The sequence below is a fragment of the Dasypus novemcinctus genome, chromosome 23, assembly GCF_030445035.2.
Source record: "Dasypus novemcinctus isolate mDasNov1 chromosome 23, mDasNov1.1.hap2, whole genome shotgun sequence".
Classification (NCBI taxonomy): Eukaryota; Metazoa; Chordata; class Mammalia; order Cingulata; family Dasypodidae; genus Dasypus; species Dasypus novemcinctus.
Window position 1 is genome coordinate 26,532,251 of NC_080695.1, and position 17,435 is coordinate 26,549,685.

At 36.7% G+C, this 17,435-nt stretch overlaps 1 protein-coding gene across 1 annotated transcript in view; it reads right to left on the reverse strand.

Annotated features, from left to right (window-relative positions):
* LOC131275493 (septin-14-like) overlaps window positions 1-9,560 on the reverse strand; it is a 231,533-nt gene extending 221,973 nt beyond the window's left edge. Inside the window, 4 exon segments of the mRNA XM_071211464.1 lie at window positions 3,571-3,634; window positions 3,636-3,730; window positions 8,445-8,631; window positions 9,556-9,560. Coding sequence (XP_071067565.1) covers window positions 3,571-3,634; window positions 3,636-3,730; window positions 8,445-8,631; window positions 9,556-9,560 — 351 coding nt within the window.
* Between the last annotated feature and the right edge of the window lie 7,875 nt (window positions 9,561-17,435).

Genomic DNA, 17,435 nt, shown 5'->3' on the forward strand with positions numbered 1-17,435 from the left:
TCTAGGGTTAAAATTAGTAAACATTGTATTAAATATTTATATTTAGTAATTAACAGCAAAATGCAAAGAATTATATAGTATGCCCACATGGGATTTATTCTAGGAATACAAGGTTGCTTTAACACCAAAAATCCATTAATGTAATATATCATATAAAAAGAGTAAAACGAAAAAAACAAAATCACATAACCATCTCTACTGATGCAGAAAAAGCATTTGACAAAATCCAATGCCCTTTCAAGATAAAAATCTCTCAACAAACTAGGAATAGAAGGGAACTTCCTCAACCTCATTAAGGAAATCTGCAAAAAAATCAACTGCTATCATCAGAGTTAATGGTGAAAAGACTGGATGTTTTCCTTCCTAAAATTAAAAACAAAAACAAGTATATTCACTTTCACCATTTCTGTTTAACATTGCACTTCATGTTCTAGCCATGGCAAGTAGGTAAGAGAAAGAAAAAAGTCAAACCATCTCTATTCACAGATGGCATGATATTGTATCTAGGAAAACCTAAGGAATTCATGAAATATTATTAGACCTAATGAATGAGTTCAGCATAGTTGCAGAATACAAGATCAATACACACACACACACAATAGAATTTGTATACATCTGCAATGAACAATCCAAAAATAATATAAAGAAAACAATTCTATTTATAATAGCATAAAAATGATAAAATATTTAGGAATAAATTTCACAGAAGTGCAAAATTGATATTCTGAAAACCACATAAAATTGTCAAAAGGAATTTTCAAAGATCTTAATAATTGGGAGAACGTTCCCTGTCCATGAATCAGAGACTTAGCTTGTTTTAAGATGGCTATATTCCCCAAACTAATCTATACCTTCAACAGAATCCTATTAGAATCTCAACTTACTTCTTTGTAGAAATTGACAAGCTGATTCTAAAATTCATATGGAATTGCAAAAGATCCAGAATAGCCAAAACAATCTTGTAAAAGAAGAACTAAGTTGAAGGACTTGCACTTTCTGATTTCAAAACCAACAACAAAGCATTCATAATCAAGCCAATATGAAATTGGCACAAAGACAGACATACAGATCAGTGGAAATGAATTGAGAGTCTAGAAATAAACCCATATCTATGATCAACTTATCAAAACCGTTCAATGGGGGAAAGAATAGTCTTTTAAACAAATGATGGTGGGACAACTGTACAGCCACATGCAAAAGAATAATATTGGATCATTAGCTCACATGACATACAAAATTTTACTCAAAATATACCAAAGACCTAAATATAAGAACCAAAAGGATAAAACTGTTAGAAGAAAATCAGAATAAACTTTTATAACCTTGGATTTGGAAACAGAATCTTAGGAATGACATCAAAACACAAGCAACAAAACAAAAAATAAATTGGACTTCATAAAATTTTAAAACTTTTGTGTTTCAAAGGACAGTGTATTAGCCAGCCAAAGGGGTGCTGATGCAAAATACCAGAATTAGGTTGGCTTTTATAAAGAAATTTATTTGGGGTATGAGCTTACAGATACCAGGCCATAAAGCATAAGTTACTTCCCTCATCAAAATCTATTTTCACATGTTTGAGCAAGATGGCTGCCGATGGCTGCAAGGGTTCATATTTCCTGGGTTCCTCCCTTCCACGGTCTTGCTTCTGTCTGGGTTCAAGGTTCCTTTCTTCCCAGGACTTGCTTCTTCCTGGGCTCAGGGTTCCACTCTTCCTGTGACTGGCTTCTCTTTCCTCTAAGAGCTTATTTCCCAGGTCTCCAACTTAATGCTTCAGAATCAAACTCCAACATCAAAAACCCTTCCAACTTTGTCCTTTGCCATGCCTTTTATCTGTGAGTTCCCACCCATGAAAGGAGTGGAGATTCAAAGTCCTAATGATGTGGCCCAATCAAACCCTAATCATGACTTTATCATTACCAGGTACAGACCAGATTGCAAAACAGAATTCAATATCTATTTTTGCAATTCATAACCATATCAAACTGCTACAGACACCATCAAGAAAGTGAGAAAGACAAACCAACGACAGAATGGGAGAAAATGTTTTCAAAACATTTCTGATATATGTGAGATATATATGTATATATCACATAATATATAAATAACTCTTACAACTCAGAAATAAAAAGACAAAAATTCAATTAAAAACACTTGGGCAAAGGCTCTCAATAGATTTTTCTCCAAGGAGGATATAAAAGTAGCCAATAGACTCATGAAAAGTTGTTCAAAATCCTTATTTTGTCACAAAAATGCAAACCCCTACCACAATGAGTTATCATTTCATGCCCACTAGGATGGCTAGAATCAAAATGTCAGATAACAACAAGTGTTGACAAGGATGTGAAGAAATCAGAAAACCCTTAAACACTGTCAATGGGAATAAAAATGATGCAGGTACTTTGGAAAACTATCTCAGGTCCTCTAACAATTAAATATAGAGTTACCATAGGGTGCAGATATTCCACTCCTAGGCATATACCCAAAAGAAATGAAAACATGTCCACACAAAAACATGTACATGAAAGTTTTTAACAGCATTATTCATAACAGTCAAAAGGCAGAAACAACTCAAACATCTATGAACTGATGAATGGTTAAGCGATATTTGGTATATCCATATGTGGAATATTTTTTGGCCAGTAAAGGGATGAAGTATTTTTACATGTGACAATATGAATAAATCTTGAAAATACAGTAAGTGAAAGAAACCAGTCACAAAACGAATGTATTATATGTGGTTGTTTGAAGCTGCATGTACCTCAGAAAAATGTATGAAACTTAAACCATTCCCATGAGTATGAAACTTCAACAGCAGAGTGAAGTTCAGACAGAAAGAGAGAAAAAAATGGAAGTAAGAAGCTGAAATTCAACAGAACCCAAAAAGACTGATGAAGCAGGAGAGGCCACCATGTGCTGTGACATGTGATAGAGGAGGCAAGGATCTAGGATGGCTGGCAGCCAGCCCCTGAATGCTGGTCTTCAGGAAGAAAGCATCACCTTGTTGACAGTTTGATTGGGACTTTCTTGGCCTCAAATCTGTGAGCCATTAAATTCCCATTGTTTTTGTCATTCCTTTGCAAGGAATTTGCTTGAGCAGCCTAGAAAACTAAAACCTAATATGACTTCATTCACCTAAAATGTAAAGAACAGGAAAATCTATATAGAGAATTATTAGATTAATCATTGCCTAGGACTGATGGGAGGAAGGAGAGCTAGAAAAGTAGAATAGCTAAAAGGTATGGATTTTCTTTTTTAGATGATGAAAATTTAAAATTAATTGTGATGATGGTTGCTCATATATTTGACTGCATTGAAAACCATTGAACTCTACACTTCAAATGGATTCATTTGATATATGAACTCTATCTGAAAAAAAGGTGTTAAAAAGGAATTGATTCTCAGCCAAAATTTTTTTTTCAAAATTAGGAAAACAAAACATTTTCCCATACTAGTCTTTGAAAAAAATTACCTTGTTTTTGGTGATAATGTGTTGCTAATATTGTTGCTTATAAACTATATTTTCATTTCCACGTGTAAAATTTGATTAAGATTCAACAATTAGAAGCTTACATTCATCAAGGAGTTCATTTGAGCAGTAGTTTCATCATGTATTGAGAACTGGTATATTTTGATCATTGCTGACCAATTCACACATTACCTTACTCTTAAACATTTGTAAATTATTTTTAGATATTGTATCTGCTTTGGCCATCACTGGCATAATGTTGGCCTATTAAGAAGGTAGTCAAATAAAATCTCATCATAGAGAATTTGTTGTCCATCCTATAGCTTTTAGAGTCAAAACCTTATCATCTCTGACAATAAATTTTATAATTAGATAATCACTGGCTGCCATTCCTAGAAATACCTTCCTTTAAAAATGCTTTTCATCAAAATCATCAATGCTTTCTTTTTTTGAATGTCCAAAACCATGGATTTATTATAACTTTTTATGCATCTGCATTTTAGGTTCTTTAAGAATTAAAAAGTAGAGTTATATAGCAAAAAATAGAATACAATAATGCTTGCATTTATAATTACTCCAATGTTTACCATTACCAGAAGTCTTTATTTCTTATGCAACTTCTCTTTACTGTCTAATTTCCTTTCCTTTCAGTCTGAAGAACTTCCCTTAGGATTGGTTGAAGGGCAGGTCTCATGGTGATAACTCCCTCAGCCTTTGATTATATGGGAATGTCTTAATATCCTCCTCATTTTTGAAAAACAGTCTCTCCAAACCTAAAATTCTTGTAGGGCAATGTTTTCTTTCAGCACTTTAAATATTTCATCCCTCTGTCTTCTGTCCTCCATGGCTTTTGGTGAGAAACTGGCCCTTAATCTTATTAGGATTCCCTTGTACATAACTCATAGCTTTTCTCTAGCAGTTTGACTATGGTATGTCTGGATCATTTTTCTACTTTATCCTGCTGGGTACATTGAACTTCTTGAATTTGTATAATCATATTGTTCACTAAATTTGTGAAGTTTTCTGTCATTATTTCTTTGAATATTCTTTGAGCCCTTTTCTCCATTTCTTCTCCTTCTGGGACTCCTATAATGCATATATTGGTGTGCTTGATGGTATCCCACAGGTCTCTTAGGCTCTGTTTAATGTTTTCAATTCTTTTATCTTTCTGTTTCTCACTCTGGATCATTTATACTATCTTGTCTTCAAGACCACTGATTCTTTCTTCTTCCAGCTCCACTCTCCTCTTGAAACCCTCCAGGGAAATTTTCATTTGAATTATTATAATCTTCAATGCCAGCAGTTCTGTTGTTTCCTTTGAAAATCTTCTATCTCTTTAATGATATTTTCATATTGTTCATTCATTGTTTTCCTGATATTTTTTAGTTATTTCTTCATGTTACCTTTTATCTCTTTGAGCATACTGAGAATCATTTTTTTTTAAATCTTTGCCCAGTATTTCCAAGATCTTGTCTGCCTCATTGATGGTTTCCGAAATTTTTGTCTTGATCCTTTGGATAGACCATAATTTCCAGTTTCTTTTTCTTTAAATCTTTTGGAACACACTATTAAATCTGGCTATGGTATCTGAACACTCTAAGCCTTATATTTGTCTCAAATTAATGATAATGACCTATTTCCTTGAGTGCCTGTGGTTAAGACAAGGTAAATTTTGGACACTGGCTCCTATTTCCTCTGCCTCTGGGTACAGCTCCTCCACCAGTTCCAAAGAAATCCCAGATGGTTTTGTTTTAATTCAAAAATGATTTTCTTACTTCAAGTCTGTGCTTCAGATAATGTTGCATAGCAATAATAAACTGCTGAAAGGGGGGATAGTCAGAATCCAAAGGGTGGCCAAAACTTAGAGCAGATTCAATGAGTCCTTTAATACTCAGTTTAGCCATGTTTAACAAGTTTGGACTCTCTACAACTGTGGGGTCATTTGCAGTCATGGAAGTACCACAGTCTCAGGCACTGGCTCCACGGTTCCCACCAACAGCTGACTCCCTCCCAGTCTGCAGCAGATGCAATGGTGTCTCCATCAGTGCTATTTGAATATTAATCATTTATCTGAATTCAGGTTTAGAAACCTCATCCTTCTTACTCTTGTTCTCAAGCTCTCTTATACTTGTAACATATCAGGAGTAAATAAAATGTCAGCAGTAGGGTCAAGTATTCTAACTCATTAACAATTTCATTTCTTATTAAACTGTGTGCTAGAAAGTCAGAATGAGAGATCTTTACTCAAATCTGTAGAATATATGAAATTTGTCCTCTACCTGTCATTCATGCATGCCATCTTATTCCAATAAATCCATCTTAGTCAATGCCCCATTTTCATAGACCTACATGTTCTTGCAGGTAGATTTGCTTTTTTTCCCACAGATTCCCTAAAAAAAAATAGTCTTTTTTTTGGTACCGTACTCTAAAGGCTGAATATATGTTTGCATGTTAGTGCACAGCACTTTTTAAACAATTATGGAGATAATTCCTTTTTACATATGAATATATTATATGTTTGAGGTTGAAATTTATTCATACTTTTATACTAAGTCTACAGTCTAATCACTCGTGTCCTCATGTATCTACATCTTAAAAATTAAACACTGTAGAAAATAACAGTATGCAAATTCCAAAATATATTTTACTTCTGTTAAAAGACATTATCTTACCAAAGCATAAGACACAATATCAAGTTCTGTAATATAGATGAAATATTTATAAATCAGTTTTGGATAGACTGCTTATTTTAGGTTTCTCAAAGTACGTACATTTAAAAATCTGTGGGCAGAGCCAGGGCTTCAATATTATAATTGTAGATGTTCATAATTTTGTCTGATGATAACATCTAATTTAAGAGCTTTCACAGTCAAGAGCATACAACTGTTAAGGTAAATTCAAGCCTAACTTAAGTGTTTTGGATTGTATTGGTGAGAAAGGTGGTAAAAGATATCATTCCATAATGGTAAATCATTAACACAAAGTAAAAGGAAATTTTCATGACAATAATGCCTCAGTAGTTCAGATTTGAGGAACAAAAGGCAGCTATTGCAAGAACTGAGCAACTGGGAAGAGAAGGCAGGAGACACCCTCTGCAAGGCAGACTCTTGCTCAGGCCTCTAAGTAATGGTCTCGTGATGCAGATTTCCTATTTCTGGAATATGGCTTAGAGATAAAAGCTGCCCAGAAAATTTAAAATAAAACTCTGCATCCTTGACTACTGAATGACTACCAATCAAGTAACTGCGGCAGCTCTTTTTTTTAATTAGGAATCTAAGTTCTTTCAACTGCATGGTGACAATTGAGATGAATTACAAAGTTTCTTTCCAGTTTGAGCAACACATAATGAAAGGCAGGACTTCTTTGATAAAGGGAAACAAACTTCAGAACTTTTCCTTTCTTCAACTGAATGAAGTTGAAATGAGCAGTTTTTTCCCCATCAGGGTTGAGTGCAGAAAAGAATCTGATAATTTGACAGTTGCCTCCATATATATATTTGCTCCCTGTTGAAAAAAAGATATACATTAAAGTTTGTATGTGAAATAATTTCAGACTTAAAGAAGAGTTGTACAAATAGTATAGAGGGAGAAACCATGGCTTCATAATTTGCCCAAAATCACAGAGCTAGCAAGTGATGGGGTCAGATTTTGAAAGCAGGTAGCTTGAATTGCTGCCCTGCTTTAATTTTTCCCTTGCCTTGCCTTCTTCCCTTGCCTTCCCCTCTCTCCCCTCCCCTTCCTCCCCTTCCTTTCCTTTCCCTTCCCTCTCTCTTCATTTCTCTTTCTTTCTTTTATTCTTTCTTTCTCTTATCTTTCTTTTCTTTTCACATGCATGTGCTTTTAGCCTGAGACAGTTCAAGGCATTTCCTGAAGGTCACAAAACTCTAATAAATGATAAAGTGAATATTAAGAAACCTGTTTCCTTTAACAGCAAACTTTGTGATCTCTCTCTCTATAAAGATATATATAAAGTATATACATTATTTCTGTATAGCCATTACTACCAAGTTGAATGTTCTGATTTTCATGCACATTTAATACAGTGACATTTCATACAAACTGAATTATGAAAAAACCTAAGTGATTAAAAAAATTAAGTGGGGAGCTCGCATATAAATTTCATCAAGATTTCGCTAAAGCTGCAGCCTTTCAAGAGAAAATTCACATATGTCCCAAACCTTAGACAGAATGAATCCTTCTTTCCACACAGAAAGCAGAAACTGCCTGCCTGCCCTTGCCTGCCCTTGCCTGCCCTTGCATCCAGAATCCTCTCTGATAGGACAGCAGCCAGGATTATGAAAACTTCCTGTTTCACATCTTTGGTCAAACCAGGGAAACATTCATGGGGGCAGTTTGTTATAAGAAAGCAGCCTTTAACCATTTTTAAAAGAAGAAACGAGGAATAACACAAAAGACAACAAAACAAAAAACAAAGAAACAAACAAAAACCTTAAATGAGTTAATTTTGGAGAATGCACACTCAAACACACATATATCCACACCCACACGTATTCTTGATTTAGAAATTAAAAAATAGGTTTCCTTAGTAAAATGAAACATACTTTCCCAAATATATATATACTGAACATTAGACTTTAACCTCCTCCTTTTACATAATAGAAGCATATAATGAATTCGATTTTAAAAATATGGGCAAATGACCATGATCTGCATTACCAATCACAGAAAAAATTAAGTAAATTTTCATTTAAAAAATGTTTAGAAATTAAATATTTTTAACATGATTTTTAAAAACTGTAGCTCATTCTTCAATCTGATCATTTTAAACTTAAATCTCTCTGAAAGTTAAGGTTAGGTTGAAATGTAACAAAAACTTTAAAGATTAACAGAAAAATGTAATTAAGATATGTGGTCATATTATAGAATAACAGGTACCTGTATGCAAATAACTTCAAGATGTATCGTTATGTCAAAATAAACATTAAATTTTTAAATATTGGTGGATGTACCAACCATACCTTATTGTCAATGCTCTTCATGGTTAATAGATCGAGTGACTTCAGAGAATGTCCTGTGGGTGAAATGAAGTAGAGACACATGTGGATGTGAGAATTATGGTAGTCAGAGAAAGAATGTTTAATCTTCAGTTCTTCTTGAAGATAGGCCTCAAACTGAGCATCTATGTCATCCACTATGGGTCGGTAGCTGAAAGATGATTACTTAAACCTTTAGCATAAAAGAATGAAACATCTGAAGTCTGAATTTTCACCATTAAATAGATAGTTAATATCTGTCTAAACACTTTGCTATAGAGATAAAAGATAATGTGCAGGGAAGTGGACTTGGCTCAGTGGTTAGGGCATCCACCTGCCACATGGGAGGTCCGCGGTTCAAACCCCGGGCCTCCTTGACCTGTGTGGAGCTGGCCCATGCTCAGTGTGGATGTGCACAAGGAGTGCCATGCCATGCAGGGGTGTCCCCCGCGTAGCAGAGCCCCATGCGCAAGGACTGTGCCCCATAAGGAGAGCTGCCCAGCGCGAATGTGCAGCCTGCCCAGGAATGGCGCCGCACACACGGAGAGCTGACACAACAAAATGACACAACAAAAACAAACACAGATACCCAAGCTGCTGATGACAACAGAAGTGTACAAAAAAGAATACGCAGCAAAATGTACACAGAGAGCAGACAAGGAGGGGGAGAAGTTGGGGGGAGGAAGGAGAGAGAAATTAAAAAAAATAAAATGTTAAAAAAAAAGATAATGTCATAACACACCATACAAAGGTAACAATTCAAAACAAACAGTAAGCCCTGTGCTTTACATTGTTTATAGAAATAGCAAGACAATCTATCAGTTCCATGCAATTCCAATCAGAGACACAATTTTATATGCATATGTACATAAAAGTGCAAAGGATCAAGAATCCCCAAGTTATATTAAAGAAAACAAACTAAGACACACTCTTCAGGCATCAGGTCTTGTTATAAATCTAAAATAATTAATGCAGTGTGGAATCAGCACAGGGATAAAAAGTCCAAAGCATAAGGGAATTTTGTTGTTGTTGGGGCGAGAGTGGTCAAATTTTCTATGTCATGAGAGAGATACATGATTCTACATATTTTTCTCACCCCATTGCTATGTACATGATAAAGCATAAATTTTACTGTATATAAAATTTTAAAAAGAATAACCTAACTAAATAAATGAAATAAACCTGTGGCAGGTGAATTATGTACCCCAACAAAAGACATGTTCTTAATCTTAAACTACATTCCCATGGGTGTGAACTCGTGTAAATAGGATGTTATTTTTAGTTAAAAGGTGGTCCCAGGGGATTAAGTTGGGCCTTAACTCATATTCCTGGGGTCCTCTATCAGACTTAGTAGGAGAAATTTGGACACAGGCAGAGAAGTCCACAAAGGAAAAGTGGCAATCAGCAGAAACTGGGATTCCAGACACAGGGAGAGAGATGACTATGCAATAGGAGGCAAGACACAAGCCAAGGGACCCCAAGCATTGCAACAAGCCAGCGCAGGACTGAAACAGAATTTGGGGAGAAAGCATGGCCTTCCTGAGGCCTTGATTTTGGGTTTCTAGCCTCTGGAACCATAAGCCAATAAATTCCTCTTGTTAAGCCAACTTTTCTTGTGGTATTGTCAGAGAAGCCTGGCAAGCCAAGAAAAGGTCCAATGAAGGAGGCAGAGAAAGGGGAGGCTTACGTTTAGCATCTATAGATTAAGTGTGTTAAGAAACAACTAAGGAAATGGACAGATACCAGTGAGCCTTGGCTAAAAATAAACTAGGTAAACCACACCTCCTCCCCTCCAAAAAAACTTGCTTCGAGAAGATCAGAAGAGCTGACAATCATGACTGGATCAAGAGAAATCATCACTTACTTCTGGCTGAAGTGAGAACAGGTGCCAGTTATTTCAGTATCAACCTCTGCTGAAATATGCTGGTGTCAAATAAAAAAGGGGAAATATCTGGAATTTTATAAATCTGATGAAAGTAAAATGAAAAAAATCTCTATCATCTTTAAAAATATCAACCATATGGTAGGAGAAATCCAAAATACTATGCAAACTGTAAAAAATGAACCTAAATCTATTACAAAGAAATTGCATAACTACAATGAAACATATGGAAAAGGAAAGAACCTACTATAGTAATTGGGGAAAACAGTGTTTTGATACTGTGATTCTGACAACAACAACAAAAAACTGTATGAAACTACTGTATTCAAGTTAGTAAATTTATTTCTCACACAGAATCGCTTAGCAATTCTAAAATGACTTTATGCATATAAACTTGGGTTGAATGAATAGGTAAATACATTATAGGTATGGAAAGCCAGTTTTCTCACTTTTGGGGAAAGAAATTACAATTAAGGAGAGGGGGAGATCTAGAATAAAGCTTTTGAGTGTTGGATTGTAATCAGAGGTTTTAAAATATAATAAGGTTTTTAAATACAGACAGATTTAGAAATACATAGGTAAGTACATGTATACATGGGTTACTATGCATATATTACTTCCAAACTCTGTTTGCTGAGAAGGTCAAGAAGCATTGATACTCCAATAGCAAAAGGACATCTGGTGTCCAGATCATGGTTTCTAAATACCCTTTAAATTAAAGGAATCAGGAGTTCTTGGAGAAGTAATTGATTCCAAGGGTGAGCAGGGGAAAATAGAAGATAGGCCTAGAGCATCTTGTGGTACCAAAATATAATAAATTGCTCTGCAAAGGATGGCAGGTGAGTTCAGGTTTCTCTCTGGGACGTAGACAACTAGTAGTAGCATAGCTCCCATTCTTAAAAAACAACAAAAAACCAAACCAATTCCAAATTTAAGACCTTTTCTTCAAATCCATTGGATAATGGTCACAGAGAAATCAAGTGACTCAGAGACTAAGATGAAACAGGAACTTACAGGGAGAAAACAGATGCAAGTGCTCACTTACCAGGAGTAGATGCAATCAGACTCTGGTAAGAAGAATTCAGCTAGAATAGTTCATGATTTGGTGAAGACCAAGGGTGGACTGGCCAGCCAGTGGAAAGCCCCAATGGGTACAAAAATTGTAGAGAGGAGTTTCTCACCCTCTTACAGGCTCTTTCTCCATAATCTAAACTGGGAGCTCACAGGAAAGATCAGAGATTGTCATAATAATGCATCTGTTGACAAACCTGAAAGAAGAGAACATCAACCAAGGACATGAAATTGCCTGAACCGTTTTCCCTTATGTCCCTTTATGGAGTAAAACTCTTAATCAATAGGGGAAAGAACAAACAAACATGCTCCTCCTTATGTGACTGGTGAAAATCCACTGCACCAGAGGGAAGAGAAAAAGATAAAACAAAAACTCAACTTTTGGGTGATGGGCAAAAACCTAACTGAACCCAAAACTACAGCTCAGACAGAGGGGCAGAATAACTGAGTAGATCATACTGCCATTGCTCTCTTCCCTACCCAGGTTCTAAGAAACTGTGCTTGCCTAAGACTGAGGCTTAATTAGAAGAATAGAGGGGAAAAGTAGAACAACAACAAAAAAAGACCTAAATGTAGAACTTTTGTTCACATGCAAAAAAACAGTACACCACTTTACCTAACAGCTTTATTCATAATTTCTGAAAACCTACAAAAACCCAAACATATTACTAAAGGTGAATAAACAAACAGGGTGTAGTAAATCCATAAATTCAAATACAACATTACAGAAAATCTGAACCATTGAATCATACAGCAACTTGAATGAGTCTTGAATGCATTTTCCCATATGAAAAGACAGATACAAAAGTCTACATATTATATGATTCCATGTAATCCACTGTGCATAGGGTTGAAAAATAGATAAATAGCTTTTGAAAATTATTATAAATTCTAATTTATTCTAATTTATCTAATTTATGTGAAATCCAAGGTCGTGAAGATTTTCCCCTATGGTATTTTCTAAAAGTTTTATATTTTTGATCATATTTAGATCCTTGATCCATTTTGAGATATTTTTTGTATATGGTGTGAAGTAGGATTCCAACTTTTTTTTTTTTCATTTGGCTATCCAGTTGCCACAGCACTATTTGTTGACAAGGATATTCTTTTTCCCATTGAATGTACTGGCATCCCAGTCAAGAATCAGTTGGCCATGGGTATGTGACCAGTTTATTTCTGTACTTTCAATTCTATTCTGTTGGTTTAGGTTTTAGTTTACCAAAGGGCTGCCAATGCAAAGAGCCAGAAATGTGTTGGCTTTTATAAAGCATATTTATTAGGGGTAAAAGCTCACAGTTCACAGTTCCAATTTGTGAAAAGTCCAACTTGATGTACCATAAGATGTGCTGTCTCACCAAAGTCAGCTGTCTCATGCTGAAGCAAGATGGTGGGTGATCACTACCTGGTCTCTACCTTCCCTTTCAGGCTTCCTCTTGATCATCATATAATATGATATTGGATCGGGTCTCTCAGACTCACCTGCACTACTTTCTTCCCGATTTCAGCTATAATCTGGTATAGAGCTTGTCTCTTTTTGGGCCTCAACATCAGTCTTGCCTGTTCTGCTCTCTTCCCAAGTTCACCTGTAAGGTATCAGGCATATAGCAGGGCTGGTCTTCTCTTGAACTTCTCCATGGTCCCTGATTCTTGGGGGCTTCAAGCTTAAGTTATCATTTCTCACACATTGCAGATGCAGAATCAGATATGCTGTGATTCTTTTCCTCTGTCTGTCTGAGGACAAAGACAGTTTGTATCAGACCCAGCAAGGGAACAGGGACTCATCTGAGTCACACCTCACTGAATAGTGGAATAAAAAGCCCTAAAACAATCTCATCAAGTAATCTAATCAAAGTCCACTAAGCTAAGATTAATGCAATCAAAGGGTACCCCACCCTAGGGTGGACTTGGCCCAGTGGATAGGGCATCCGCCTACCACATGGGAGGTCCATGGTTCAAATCCTGGGCCTCCTTGAATGTGGAGCTGGCCCATGTGAGGTGCTGATGCATGCAAGGAGTGCCATACCACACAGGGCTGTCCCCCCGTAGGGGAGCCCCATGCTCAAGGAGTGTGCCCCATAAGGAGACCTGCCCAGTGTGAAAGAAAGTGCAGCCTGCCCAAGAATGGCGCCGCACACACGGAGAGCTGACATAACAAGATGATGCAACAAAAAGAAACACAGATTCCTGGTGCTGCTGATAAGGATAGAAACCGTCACAGAAGAGCGCAGCAAATGGACACAGAGCCAACAATTCGGGGGCGGGGGGGGGGGGGGGAGAGAAATAAATATATAAAATAAAATAAAATAAAACATAATCTTTTGTCATTTGGGGATTAATAAAATAATCTCAAACTTCCACCATCTGTATGTATATTCTTATGCCAGTACCACCCTGACTTGCTGACTGTAGCATTGAGGTGATCTTTGTAATCAGAAATTGTGTGTCCTTCAACATAGTTCTTTCAAGACTATTTTGGCTATTTTTGGTACCTTGCATTTCTATATTTATTTGAAGATTAGCATTTCCATTTCTGAATAAAGGTTGTTGGAATTTTTACTGGGATTCTGTAGATTGCTCTGCATAGCATTTTTAAAATATACTTCTTTTATTTTTCATTTTCCAAAGATACTTAGATTACATAAATGTTACATAAAAAATATAGGGGATTCCCAAATGCCCCACTCCATACAACTCCCACATTTTCCCACATTAAAAACATCCTTCATTAGTGTGTACATTTGTTACAATTGATGAACACATTTTGGAGCATTGCCACTAAGCTTGGATTATAGTTAATATTGTCATTTACACTCTCTCTTGCACATTTTTCTAAGTTATTCCAAGATCTGTAATAGCCTGTATCAGTCATTACAATGTCATTCAGAACAATTCTCAATTCCTGAAAATGCTTCCAAATTACAGCTTTTTCCCCTCTCCCTTCTCTCAGACCCTCCAGTTGCTACTACCTCCACATCAATGAAAAAAGTTCTTCCATTGCTAAATTCACAGTAAGTCTATAGTAGAGTAATAGTAAGTCTACTCTAGTCCATTGGTTATCCCCAATTCTGAGGATTCTGGGATGGTGTTGCCCACTCTCATTCTAATTGGGAGAGGGCTTAGATCCCATGGGGAAGCAGATGGATGGGTCTATCTTGTTTGCATTTGCAGGCTCTCTGTTCCTTGGGATGTTCATTGTTCATTATCATCCCTTTTTAGTGTCCTGGGTAAGTCCAATGAACAGGAAAGTAGGTGTTGCAACTCTGTTGAGATTCAGGGTCCAACTGGCACATGGACAGCCCAAAGATTTAAGTCTCTTGGACATAAACCTATCAACTCTAGTACTAACTATAGGTTTAAATAGAAGGGATAGACGAACCTGTGTAGGGAAACAACAGAGTCCAACTCTGTCACATTAGGGAGCATAAATTCCAAAGTAGACCCCCTGGCAGGGTGCCAAACTCCTGAGCTGTCAGCCCTGTCTATAGTGTCTGGATGTCTCCAGAAATGTCATATGGTCCAGTTATCTCACTGCTGGGTGTATACCTAAAAGAATTGAAAGCAGTAACATGAACAGATATACGCACACCAATGTTCACAGCGGCATTATTCACTATTGCCAACAGTTGGAAACAACCCAAATGTCCATCAACAGACGAATGGATAAGCAAACTCTGGTATATACATAAAATGGGATATTACTCAGCTGTAAGAAGAAATACAGTATAAATACAATGGATAACAAGGAACAATCTTGAAGACCTCATGTTGAGTGAAGCAAACCAGATACCGAAGGACAAAAATTACATTACAGAACTGATAGGAACTAAGCAAACTGAGGAGACTCACACAGTTAGAGTCTGGAAGGAAGAAGAAGTTTGTGAGTCAATGCCCATATGGGCAAAATCTATGATAAGTTGGAAGGGTGTGTTTGTACAAGGGATGGGCACAACAGTGATGCAGTGATGCTCCTAGATTGGGGGATACTGGTCTGTGTGGGGGTTAGGGAGAGGAGGGCAGCTTGGACTGTCCATGGAACTGGGGATTTTCAAGTATGTGGTTGAAACTACAATGATTGAAAAGTTCAGTTTGCCAAATATGGCAGGGCAGGGTTAGTTGTTTAGGGTGCTTCATGTGGGGGGCATGAGAGAAAGGGCACACCTGGGGCAGGCTTCTAGAGAATGGGTAGTGTTCATCTTTTCTTAGTGTGTTGTATAATTGGGTGCCACATAATGAGTGGGAAGGTGTTATACTCCCATCCTGGGGAATCCTGTTATGTTCTCAAATAGAGGGGTGGGAGTCTCTTGAGCACATAACCAGTGCCTTAAGGAAGAAGACAGACCAGTATGTCAAGCTCTCAATATTGTTGTAAGTAACTATGAATCTTATCCTCACAGTTAATCTTGGGCCACAAAGTTAGGGGAAGGGTGGATAGAATAGATGGAACATCTATTCTAGATGGGGCATCTATTCTAGATGGGGCATCTATTCTAGATGGGGCATTTTAGGGGTGATGGAATTGTTCTACATGTTATTGCAGTGATGGATACAGTCCGAGTTAAATTTCATCAAAATTTATAAAAACGTATGGTTCCAAATATAAGCCATAATGTAAATCATTGACTTTTGTTAGTAGCCTTGTTTCACTATCTTTACATCAATTGTACCTTTGCCAAGGTCGAGCTGTGACTTGGGTTCCATAAGTCCCTCATTATTATTATTTTTTAAAGATATATATATGTATTGCTCCCTTCCCTATCATAGTTTTGTGCTCGCTTTCTGCTCTCTGTGTCCATTTGCTGCATATTATTTTGTGTCTGCTTGTGTTCTCCCTAGATGGCATCAAGAACTGATCCTGGGACTTTCTGGAGTGGAGGAGAGGCATTCATTCTTTTTCACTGCCTCAGTTCCCTGGACTGCTGAATTTCTTTTTGTCTCTCCTCTGTGTCCTTTTTTGTTGCATCATCTGCTATGGCAGCTCTGCACTCAGGCCAGCTCTTCATGCAGGCCAGCACTCAGTGTAGGTCAACTTCCCATGTGGGCCAGCTGGTCTTCACCAAGAAGTTCTGGGAATTGAATCCTGGACTTCCCATATGGTAGACAGGAGTCCAATCACCTAACCCCCTCAATACTACTAAGACACAGAAATGAAAGTTTTAATAAGTTAATAATGAAGGAGCTATTCTAGTGAGGGTCCATTGCAGTTTCATTAAGGGTGACTTGTATTATAATTAGGCAAAGTTTCTTCTAGATTAACTTTCTCTTAACTGTGACAATTTTTGTGGTTATAGCTAAATTAAGAATAGTCTGACTGGAGCTGCCAAACACAATCAATTTCTTTCCATATCTTTTGATAAGAGGTGGGTTACAAACAAAGAGAAAAGGAAACTTTTACAACCTAGGGGTGAAGAGAAATGGGTCATGGTCTGCTACAAAATCAATGGGAGTAAAAATTCTCCTTTTCTCATAGTTCATAGGAAATTAAATACATCTTTAGGTTTATTCTTCCCACATGTGCAATTTTTTAAAATGATAGATATGTGAAGATGGTGATCTGGACTATTTTACCAATTGGAATTATTTTGTAGTCCCATGTGAATATATCTTAAGGGAAACAGATAACTAGTTTCTGGGAGAATGACCCCACCCTCCATCAATAAGAAATCCCTGGCTCCCTTTAAAACTTGCCAGACTCAAAGAATCTAAAATTAGAATTGAACCAGCCTTTCTGTGATGGTTGTTCCTTATATTCCAAGTTTGCAGGAAATTCCTCTTCCCTTAGGCTCCTAACCACATGTGGATTTGTTGATCTCCTACTCTGCCTCAATTTCCACTCCCCTCTTGAACTTCTAAACCCTTCTAATATGTACTCTAGAATTCAAGGTCATCAGCTAAAACCTCTATGTCCTCAACCTCTTATTTTTTATTCTGGAAACAGCCTTATTGACACAGAATTGAAATACCATGCAATATATCTAGTTAAAGTATACAACTCAATGGCATTTAATATATTCTCAGAATTGTGT